The 12,411-nt window shown below is 28.2% G+C and overlaps 1 protein-coding gene across 4 annotated transcripts in view; it reads right to left on the bottom strand.

Moving 5' to 3' along the window:
- LOC107451338 (uncharacterized) overlaps nt 1–12,411 on the bottom strand; it is a 140,221-nt gene that overhangs the window by 111,274 nt on the left and 16,536 nt on the right. The window contains exon 1 of one of the 4 annotated variants that reach the window (XM_043051975.3): nt 10,420–11,086. The exons of 2 other annotated variants lie outside the window; for them this stretch is intronic. In XM_043051975.3, the coding sequence (XP_042907909.2) occupies nt 10,420–10,560 (141 nt within the window). In that variant the 5' untranslated portion in view covers nt 10,561–11,086. Of the gene's footprint in view, nt 1–10,419; nt 11,087–12,411 lie in introns of those variants that run through there. One more of the 4 variants, XM_043051976.3, reaches the window with a different exon arrangement.

Here is a 12,411-nt window from a genome sequence, read left to right as displayed (position 1 = left end):
ATAACCTATTTAAATTTTTGAGTAAAGCACGTTAATAACAATTCACTTCAATAGTGAAGCTTATGGAATAATTAAGTAGTTAATTTACGATAAAGATGATAATGATATAGAAGATATAATTCCATCCGAATCGTAACTAAAATATGCCTTCATAATAATTTACTCATAAAAATTAACTCATACTAATTTACACATAGTAAAGTACTAAAAAAACTCAGTAATTCGTTACTTTATAATTATATTTCATAATAAAGTATTAAGTTAACATTAGATTATGATATTACAGATATAGAATATAAAATAATATAAAAAAATAATAATAAGAGAAAAACATTATCATTATTCTAAAAAAAACAAAAACAATTATACTATTCAATTATTAGAAATTAGTTTAAAAAATTAAAAATACTATCGATCAAAAAATTTTATAAGAATTACAGAGCAATCAAAAAATTAAATATTTAAACAAAAACATAAGAATTAATTTCGAATTTAATGATATTGCATTATATGCATACATTTTTATCAATATAGTTTTAGTACTTTTCTTTCTTTGCATAATATATTTTGTCTATAATTAATTCCAAAAAAGAGTCATTTATTTTGATTCAACATAACTTTGAGGACTTAAGAAGCAAAATTTCAAAAAAATTATTAATTTTGGTTTCGAAAATTATACGTTTCTTTAATTATGTTAAATTATGTTTAGATTAAGGTCATAGATTCATAATTTTGTAGTTAAACATAAAGAAACAAATCGAATTATTATTGAGGAAAACTATGTGCGTTTTGAAAAGTTTCTAACGATATTTTAAAGAGAACAAACACATGTTTAGTTATTTAAATTACAAATAAACTTAAGTATGTAGCTAGATTGAAAAATGTTTGAAACAAGTAAATAATTTTTATTCTTTCAAGTATTGATTTAATGAAAATGTATCTCAAAAAATTGAATTTAAATAATCTTGCTGTGTTTAATATTTTAGTAAGCAACCTATATTATGCCTTTATAAATATAATTTAAAAAATTTTAAAAATTGATTTTTAATTAAATATTACAATTTCAAGAATTATCAAATTCAATAAAAATAATTATAAATATTAATTTAAAAAAATTTTAATTTGAGAAAATTATTTCTTAAAATAACAGTTTTAAGAAATCATTAAATTAAACAGAAAAAAAAATCATTAATAATAGCTAATGAAAATATTAATTATTAATGCATTTTGAAATTTCTGTTAGTAAAATAGTCTCCTTATATAGTTTTTTATGAAAATCATTAATCACTGTCAGCTTAATATAGTTAATTTTTAAAAGGTTTTGCATAATTTTGAGTCTCTTTACACTTAAAGCGTTCTGACTTTAATACGAATGCCACTTCAAACTAAATAAACTCTCGCAGCTGTTACCATCTGTCATAAATCACGTGACCGCGATTTACATGTTGTGAGCAACAAAGCGCAGACGATAAAAAGTTTAAACCAGGAGGTCGATGAGAGGGGGGATTTTTGACATTTTGCTGCAACTGTCACTAAATATAACAGAAACCGTCCTGTAAAACACACATCGTACAATGCGGGCTCGCATTGTCTGAAAATTTAAAAATAGCAATTTCTTCTCTTTTCAAACACTTTCTAAAACGATTTGTAGGGTTGTTTCCTGAAATAAATTGATGCCGGAAGCAACATGTTTCCGGGTTAAGGGGGCTCGAAAATTTCTTTTGTAGTTTTAACAGCATTGTTTTTTCCTTGCCCAACTAAAAGAAAAAGAGAAAAAAATCGCTTTCTGAATTGTGAGAGGATGATTGTATTTGTCTTTCAGGATCGTAAAGTATAAAAAAAAGGAGCTATTATTTCATGTAACAGATATTTTGGATGTGTTATTGTACTGTATCTGTTTCGAAAGTAACAGGTTACTTCTAAAGGTACCTTAAAAAACTATTTTATTATCGTCATTCGGGTTCAGAAGGGCAGGTGTTGATCACTCTTTCAAGGGCATTATATTAGGAGGGCGAACGTTGCAAGGACAAATAGTACAAAGAGAAAAGAAAAGAACAAGGCTCTAACCAGGATACGAACCCGGGACTTTTCTGATATGAGGTTAACTCTCAGGCCACCATACATCTGTCGTCATATTACAAAATAACAATTAGAATTTTGCAATTAATTTTACGTTCAAAATGTCTTTAAATTAAGCGCTATGTCAGACAGTTGAAGTCACAAGTCTGGTAGAAACATCTAGTTTAGCTCCGAATTTGTTTACCGCGCTAAGCAAAAACTGAAAATTAATTAAATAAGCTGAGTTATTGTTTCCGTTTAAAAGAATACGAAAAACAACTGTTATAAAGATTGAGAATGATTAACAGAAAAACAAATTTGTTTGTTGATGAATTTGGTTCTTTCTTTTGAATGAAAAAATTTGATACAAAATTATTGTGCAATTATTATTATTATTATTTTTTTGTGAATACCATATTTTTAATTGACACATCACTTGAATATTTTCACAAAAATTACCAAAATAATAAATCAATAATGATTGGATGTAAGTCAAAAGTCATTACTAGTTCTTAAAAAAAAGTCCTGACTCTGGGAACCCCAATGACCTTTCCACTGAACACTAGGGTTCCGCAGAACAACTTGTGGAAAACGCTGATCTAGAATTCTGCAGCCGGAAAAAATTCGGAGCCGCTGTGTTTTATCATTTATAACTCTATACCGAACACTTTACTAATCAATAAAAAAATTCATAATTTTTAAATTTAAAAAAATCTTTACTTTCCATCAAAATCTCTTCTAGCGTGAATTTCGGGACACATGGGACACCCTATAAACCTAAGAACAAGCAATTAAAAGTTGTTTACTTTTTTCTTGCATAAGAATCAGAACACAAAGAAACAATTCATGCTTATCATTATTCTCTAAAAAAAAAAAGCATTACATCACTTTCAATATGACTGACAAAAAGAAAGTTCTAAAGTTGAACAACATTCGACCCCAAGTAACAGCAGAGAACCCTTTGTTTGTCATTGAGTTCCATTATTTCAATATTGCCTCCTATTGTTTTTGCATAATTGACATATAAATGCCACTGAATAACAGCAAGCATTTAAAATGGAACATCATGGTGCTGGTGACTCATAAAATGTAAAGTTCCATTCATTGTTTTCAAAAAAAATATTTTCATGGTTCGGTGAAAGTATTTTTATTCAAGAGGAATTAGTCTAGTCTAGGCAATGACGAAATGGCTTCAACAAAGAAATAAGATCTTATGCGCGGGTGAAATTTTATTATTTTTTAAACCTGTCTCGCGTGGCAACATGGAAAAAAATGTATGCAAATAGATGAACAAGGTAAAGAAAAAAATGTGTTGTTTACGTGTATAAGGAAAATATGAACTAGCCTTGTAATTCGTGAAAACGTATTTTTTGACTTAAAGCAAACGATTTGAATTATTGGTTTCATTTGTGATTGGGATAAGCTTATTTGATGTATCTTAATCGAAGGAACTGACTCAATTCAAATCAAACAACGAATAAACAAGTACAAATAACATCGTGTGGCGAATCATTTTGATTAATCGATTTTTTTTTTCAAATTAAAGTTAAATACTGAATCGATTATTTAAATCAAACTTTCTACATTGATTCAAATCCTCCAATTAGAGCCAGGGGATCCGATTCAGGGGATAGTACGAACACCTCCCAAGGAGGTGAACGGGTTTGTATCTTAGCCATGGTTGGTAGATTCAAATTCCGCTCCCGGGTCGCACCGACCGCAGCGCTGATGTAAAATATCCTCAGTGGTAGAAGGATTATGAGTTAGAGTCCCCCTTGTCGTCAGACTAAGCGCGGGAGATTTTCGTGGTTTCCCTCTTCATGTGACGCCAATGCAGGTTAGTTCCATCAAAGAGTCCTTCACGAAGGCAAGTTTTTCCCTATACTTGATCCAGGAATATCCTCGTCTTCTAGATAAGGTTCAATATCACAAGGCCACGGGGTTGAACATTGGTAATTGTAAACTCGAAATTAGGTCGGCTGTTCAACGGCGGTTATAAAAATTATAAAATTCCTCCAATTAAAATTTATTGTTTTGTGGATTCATATTGCTAATGCTCTGAAAGACTAGAATGAACTGGTTTGAATAAATTAATTTGAGTTATAATTTAATACGAACCAATTTAGTGTATTGGCTGGTTCAATTAATTGTTCAATTAACTGCTCAGTTAACTGTTCAATTAATATTCTAATAAAATTTTAATTTTAAAACACCAACAAAACATGTTTTTTTTTAATTTAAAACTGAAATACTGAATAAATCATAAAGCAGACATGTTGAAATTACGTGCAAAACTACACATCTAGAATACATATACAACAGTTAGGCGTGGTTTTAGGCTTGAGGGAGCCATTGAATTACTTTTATTTGAATTTCTGATCGCGTAATATACTGTCTGGGTAAAGCGCGTGAGTCGTTCGATTTAACGACTTTGATCTTTTTACAGTTTACTCAAAAAGAGCACGACTTCCCAAGCTTTGAAAGTGTTACCTTTGAGATTCATCTGGCTATAATAAAACGCAGTATCACTGCGATCGAACCATAATTAGATGCTGTATCACTGAGATACAGTAATATACAATATCACTGAGATGCAGCTATAGTATAAGATGCAGTATCACCGAGATACAGCTATAGTAAGATGCAGTATCACCGAGATACAGCTGTGGTAAAATGCAAACACTGAGATCCAACAGTAGTAGGATGCTGTTGCTAGTAAGATTAAGATCCAGCTATAGTAAGATGCAGTATCACTGAGATATAGCTGTAGCTAGATGCAGTATCACTGATACGCAGGTTTTCTGCAACTTTAATAATTTTTGTTAAATTATATCCTGTTTCCGTAAAGGAGGAAACCATAGCATCATGTATTAAAATTTAAGAAGTTCCATAATATGGTTCCAATTAGCACCATATTAAGTTTGCAATAAATCTAAGCGGTATTAAGATTCATCGCTCTCCAAAATTTCAAAGAGTGTGCGATGTTTTATTTACTTCTTGTTTCGCATATTTTTGAAAAAGGAGTTCATTGTGAAGATAAATTGAGATTATTATGAATTAAATATTTTGTATTCTTTTACTTTGAGATTTCTCAATAATTTATCAGTTGAAATAGAATCTCTATAGAGTTCTTTGTTGATAACAATCAGAACCTCAATCTAAAATTATTTACGAATTCCTATCCATCAACATGCTCATTTGAAATAAAGGATTACTATTCAGATAAATTTTTTAAAAAAATATTTCTCAGTATTCACTTCTACTACTCAAACTATGTATGAGGAAAAAATATTACAAAATATCTCATCTGATTAAATGTATAAATATGTGTCTGTTGATAAACAGCAGATGACATTTTGGCTGAAAATAACTTGTTGGCTGCGATACATTTGGAATGATGCCAAAAAAAACGAGCAAATGCGTGTAATGTAAAATATCAGGGCAACCAGTCATTCATAAAATGCAAAATCATAAATCATTTATAATGAATGACTCAAACTGAATAAATGGCTTCGCATTTGTTCAAATAAAATTATTGCAATAATAAATTACAATGTTACAACAACGAAAAATATTTTAATAAAACTTTTTCCCAATTTAAAACAAGTTTAAGTAATAGCTTCCAATTAAAAAATACCTATTTGCGTAGTAAAAGAGTTATTATCTTAAAAAACAGAGCTACTATTCTGCCTTGCAATAGAAAAATCAATATAAGTGACAAAAAATACAAAAGATAGTTTTTTTTTTCCGTATTTGTCATTTTTGTAAGATGAGCTACACAACACAAAAATAATTCTAATATAAATTTTGCTTTCTCATTTTTCTAAAATTTCAGTTAAGTGTGCATGGCATTAGCAATAGAAAGAAAATAGTTGCCAAGTTACTTTTCTTGAACTCTATCATAATGCACTTACGTGGTTTTTTCAATTGGGTACTTGCACAAACAACAAGAAGAAAAAAAACTCGGATACCCAAAAATTTAACCGATGATGTCAGCACCAGCTGATAGTTATGAGCAAAATGGCGTGTTAAAGTTGAGTAAGTTTCACCACATAAGTTAGAATGTTAAGTAACTTGAAATTAATCAAATACGGTGCCGTCTCTCAAATTCGTTGAAATATAATTATTTCTCGTCTACGTCTTTTACTTAACTTAGATTTACTATCAGTTAACGTATTTTATAGTAACCATGATTTGTGTACCTGGCAACTTCGATGTATAATTAGTTTGTTTACGTTCTGCTTGACTCAGTGCTTGTATTTGTGTTAAATAAGAAATATAGGGTGAAAGAATTGAAATCTTCGTGAAAAAATCCTCGTGAAAGTATATAGATTACGTCACGTTAGAGAATTGATACTTGACGAGCTTGGCTAACTCGAAATAGAATGGAAAGAACAGTAACTAACGTAAACAAATGCAACATTTCAACAACTAATCAGGATCGAGATACCCACATTACGTCACTTGCAGGTATCCCATTACTATAGAGTATAATTGGATACCTGCAAGTGACGTCATAATGAGTAAATCATCTCATTTGTCAATTCAGAAACCTATTAGGTTTAACACACAAGCGTTACGTTCCTTACAGGTATCCAATTAAATCTGATATAATTCACATGACTAGGCATAATCATTTCAATTCTTCTCGAGTTGCAAGTACCTAGTTAAAGGCTATAATATTTAAGAAAATTACAATAATTATTTTCCTTATAGAAACTGTTTTGATGTTCCGTAATTGACTAAATATATCTAGAATCCTGATGAAATTTGAAGTAAACAAATACAAGGCAAATTAATAGTTAAGGTGAAAATATAAAAACTTAATAAAAATGTGACGTCATTTTAAAGTATTAAGGCGATATTAAATACAATAAAACTTGTTTGATTGGTGAAAATAGTTAGAGGAGGTGATATAAGACTGTTAAAAACCCCAAGTTCTACCAGGCAAACAAACTATTTTTATTCCCGCCTTCTTCAATTGTACTTTCTTACTTACTCCTTGGCACAGTCCGTGTTAAACCATTCCCTTCCAACAATTTTTCTTCAAAACAGCCTGTCTCGTATTTTTGCTTTATAATTTCTTATTTTTAAAGTCTTCTTCAAATGCAGTATGTCATATTTTATTTTTTTCATCATTTAAATATTAATTCGAAAGACCTTTCTTGAATTTTAATAACACGAAATGTAGAAGATAAATTTAAGTGTTAATATTTTAATTCAAAATAAAATCAATTTCTATAAAAATTTCAACTGTAGTAAAAATTAAAAATATTGTTTTTTAAATTCAAAAAACATTTTTTAAAGAATCGTGGAAAATTTTGAATTCTTTTTTAGTCTGTTTATTCAACGGAGAAACAACAACACGAAAAATTCAAAATTTTTATGCATTATTTAAAAATTACGCCTCTGAAAATCTTGGGGGAAAAATCGAACAGAATTCTTATTTAACCATTAAATAGATTAAATCAAAAATCTTAATTAAAGCAAAATTTTATAAATTTAATGAAAAATTAGTGAATTGAATCAAAAATCTTAATTTAAGCCAAATTTTATAAATTTAATGAAAAATTAGTGAATTAAATCAAGAATCTTAATTTAAGCAAAATTTTATAAATTTAATTAAAAATTAGTGAATTAAATCAAAAATCTTAATTTAAGCAAAATTTTATAAATTTAATTAAAAATTAGTAAATTAAATCAAGAATCTTAATTTAAGCAAAATTTTATGAATTTAATGAAAAATTAGTGAATTAAATCAAGAATCTTAATTTAACAAAAATAAGTTAACAAAATCAGACAAATAATAATTATATGAACAAGAAAGTAGAGGTAATTCTTAACCATCAATCATAATTTTGATCTTTTTCTTAATAATCATCACGCAAAGCATAATCGAATCAAAAATCAATAAAACAGGCGAGGAAGGGTATTAATTTTCCAACTTCACTGTAATACTACGTAATTAAGTGAAGGTAGAGAATACAGTCAGGTTTACCGCAGCTTTTACAACTTAATAAATTAAGAGTGTGGAAAGGGAATAAAATAACTGGAGGTCATAAAGTGGATTACAACTCTTGAGATAAATACTCATCTCCAGGAAAAGTACTCATCAAGTTGAGATAAATTTGCAGGATAAAGAATAGTTATTAACCTGGTTTCGCTGATAGTCGCTAGTAAAAGTTGAATTATTTTTATGATAGTACTTCCTCTCAGGAAGTAATTGTAAATATTTTATTGTTACCTTTTTCCTTGGAAGTATATTGATATGTTATATTAACAATACGTGAGTGCAGTAAATAAAATAAATATTACATAATAAAATAAAGTATACCATTAAAAATAAAATTATTTGAACGTATTAAAAATGGTTCTAAAATGTTAACATTTCTAGTATATAAGTTAGAAGAAGACGAACGTTTTTTCTTTAAAGTAAAATTTACCACTTAGTTTGTAGGTAACATGCTAATTTTTGTTAAATGAAATATTTAACTTTTTTATCTTTATTTTTGATATTTTGAGTAGAGTTGTTTGTATATATTTACTACAAATATACTAAACAAAACAAACGTTAAAATATTTGATTCACAACAATCAACATTTTATTAAAATACAACTAACACTTCGTTTTTTTCTCATTTTTTATCCTTTTTGTCCTCATTGATATATATATTTTGAGAGCGAATATTTTTTCTCGTCATACAGCGTGAGAGAGAAAATAATTAGACTCTACTCAATATATAACTATTAATGCTTTAAACATAAGCAACTATCTATTTTACGAATAGAACGAATAGAATAAATTGTTTATTAGAATTTGCTTACATACCTTAGAAATATTTCTAATAATTTTAATCTATATGGATACTATTTCTCAAGTTTCCAATTTATTGTTTGAAAAATTAAAATTTAACAAATTCGAGTTTTTAAGTAGAATAGTATTTAATGATTGCACAGCTTGGCAATCATGAGTTTTAACCCAGCACAACATTATCATAAATTTAAATTACCTCATAATAAAAATAAATTACGTAGAACTATCACAGTAACAAAATTTATAATACTTATTGTAATAATTGTGCGTCTTTTATTTTGCATTGTCTAGAATAACTCAAAATTGTCTCTGCGAATAAAATAGGTAACCTATTACAAATAAAATAGGTAAACTATTACAAATAAGATAGGTAAGCTACATTGCTTGCATCTTGTATGGGCAATAAGCTAAGTCTTAAGTAGAGTACAGAAAAAATGATAGTCATTTTTTTTAAGAAAACGACTAATAATATATTTTAAAGTTAAGAATATTTCGATCCTTCGATTACTGAATGAACTTGATTTTCGATCTTCTTATTTTCTTGCATAACAAACTGGTTTTTTCCTATATTACCCAATGAAGAAGACGTGTTAGGAGTGTAAAATACAATACAAAATGAGAAATACTATTCTCTTTGAAATATTTTTTTCTTTCTAGATGTTAGATAATGAATTTTAAACTTTTCTTTAAAAGTAATTAATATCGATTAAATAAAATTAAAAAAAGGCTTCCATTATTTCAAGCATATTTTAAAATACGAATTTTATTATCAGTTTCTAAAATTTACCTTTTGGTAATTTTAGGAAACTCTTCCGTAAATAGGAAATAAAAATATGTATTTATCGTTTTTTACATTTAATTCAGTTTGAAAACTATTTAAACATCGATTTCTCTGAGAAGAAAATTGTCGCCAAAGAGGAGGAACTGTAACAAAAAATTAAATAAAATTATTTAACATTTTTCAGACGTTTTATATGATTTCAACTTAAAATGCTTAACACAAAATATTTATTTGCACTAATAAAATCCTAACACTACATTATAGTTTGTAAATTGCATATAAGCATGGGATTCTTTAATGCAGAAACTTGACACCCTTTTTTTTATTGATTTTTATTTAAATTTTAAATACTAAATATAGTATGCTCGCTTCTATTTTTGCAAATTTAAAATGTGAAAAAGAAACTATTCAATCATGATGATACTATTTTTCATTTTTAACTACGTAGCATTTTAATAATTGGAAATTTAACAGTTTATAAAGTTTTTTTTACTAGCCTTAAATCATATTTTTATTTAATATATTACAGCACAATTGATCGAATTAAAGGTATAAATTAATTGTAAACAAAAATAAATGAAAATTTTTTAAATTTCAGATTTTTATTATTTTTAAATTCGGTGTTTTAATCGTTAATTTGTGAAAAGATTCTAAACCAGTATTCGTATACATATCCATTGATTTTTTTGCATTGAACCCAACTGTGTTTCATTAATATTCATATGGATACTTTCAGAGAGAAGTTCAAGATTAAATCACCACGTACCCGACTAGATCCGCAGAAATCTGCGCATCCGAAGGAAGATCCTCCTCTTCCATCCCGCGCAGATCTCTCGTCTGCAAAATGTTCTCGTGGCGCCATCTCGTTTTCATCATTGCAACAAGAGCAACATCCGCGAGGTAACATTTCACATGGCGGCGAGCAATCTTCATTAAGATTCTTTAATCTTCATCCAGCGAATGCGTTGATTTCGATTCGTATTCAAAGTCGATGTACATTCCAATTTTGTTTCGGTACTGTTCCGTCACGATGTAAACAAATATCTTCGCAATGAGATAATTTTATCAGGCACGTTGCATAATTCCACGTGACGTAATGCTCCACATATTTTAAAGATCAGTAAGATAGTGAGTCAGTTAAAGATAAGAAAATTATACTGTACGAAAATCACAAACTGCAAGTTAAAAATAAAGTAAAAATATTTCTGAAGAAAATCTACTGTATAAAGTAACTTTCACTCTCCTACTTGTTCGACGCACAAATATGCAAACGACCTCAAAAGAAGAAAGAGGTTAAAAAGGAGTTACTTCGATAGCAGCTGCGATTAGAATGTCTACCCGGAAAACGTGAGCCCTTTTGCCGGTACCGTCGTGTTTACCAGCCGTAGCGGAATGCCTTGCCTTCTGCTAGCAGGAGATCGAATTCGGAAAGTACTTGGCGACTAAATCTTTCCCATTTGGCGAAATTCGAATTCGGGAAAAGTATCGAGAGAATCTGATTTTTTTATGAGAGTTACAGGTTAAACGTATTAAATAATTATAAGCAAAAAGTGAGTGATTAATTAATTAAATTAGATGTTTTCGAAAGAAATAATATTTTGTCTCAAGACAAAAAAAATTTATATTGTTTTAAAGAAATATAAATATTTAAAAAAATTAAAAAAATATAAATATTATATTTTATCAAATTATGATTTTCTGTGTTAAATTCTGGTACATGTTTTTGCATTAAATACAATTAATTTAACGAATTTAAACATTAACTTAAGAAAAATATTTTCTAATTTGGTAAAAAAAACAAGTATACATAATTTACGACTGGTAGGACTTAACAAATACTTCGCGTACTTAACACCTCCACGTATATATATTTCCTTTTAGGTTCAGGTGAAATTCTATTTAAATGAAGCTTAGAATTTACTTTAATAGTACGAAACTTAGTCCCTTCAATATTTCAAACATTCATAGAAAAAAAAAGTTTCACAAATCACCTTCGAATTCGGAAAGTCGAATTGATGAATTCCAGTCGATTTAAATTCAGTTCAGGTAAAAACTAGTTTCAAATTTTAAAAATCAATCTTTTTGCTAATATTTAACAGACAGGATAGTTCAAATGTAACTTAAGCACCTAGGGGTTGTAATTTGTGTATTTTTGCTGACAAGGGGTGATAATATATGAGCAATGATTATATAAGATATTAAAATCTCTTTATTTTCAAACCTTTTTTACCAAGTAAAAAAGAGAAAAAAAGTTGCAAAGAAATCACACACGGAACAAATTCTTGTTATAAATAGTGGATTAAGGATAAAAAAAAACTGGAAAAAAAGTCAGAGTTTTGAACACCGTAGGTAAACTTGAAAGATTTCTATAGAATATTCGACTCAAAATTTTATAAATGAATTAAACATAATTTTTTTTTGATGCAAAATTTATGTTTAATTTATTTTTATTCAAATTTTTGTTTCATTCATTTCATAAAATGAACTCAGAGTCTAACTGAACCTCTTTTCTTTTCTTTTTTTTCTTTTCTTCCAGACGTGGACACGTACCTTGGTTTGCAAAACCCTTAACCGTATAGTCCACGTCTGGCCGACAGTCTAGCTCGCACAATACACAGCACATAAGCAAACAATTACAAAATTCATAACTACACCACAAATACAAAGCACAATTGCGTTATGCAGATGACAATAATGTGTATCACATTAGTTAATATAAAATAAATAAAAAAATGAAACAACAAATGAAGCAAGAACA

Source organism: Parasteatoda tepidariorum, chromosome 8, assembly GCF_982258835.1.
Source record: "Parasteatoda tepidariorum strain Cologne lab strain chromosome 8, Ptep-v5.0, whole genome shotgun sequence".
Taxonomy (NCBI): domain Eukaryota; kingdom Metazoa; phylum Arthropoda; class Arachnida; order Araneae; family Theridiidae; genus Parasteatoda; species Parasteatoda tepidariorum.
This window is presented reverse-complemented; position numbering and strand designations above follow the sequence as displayed.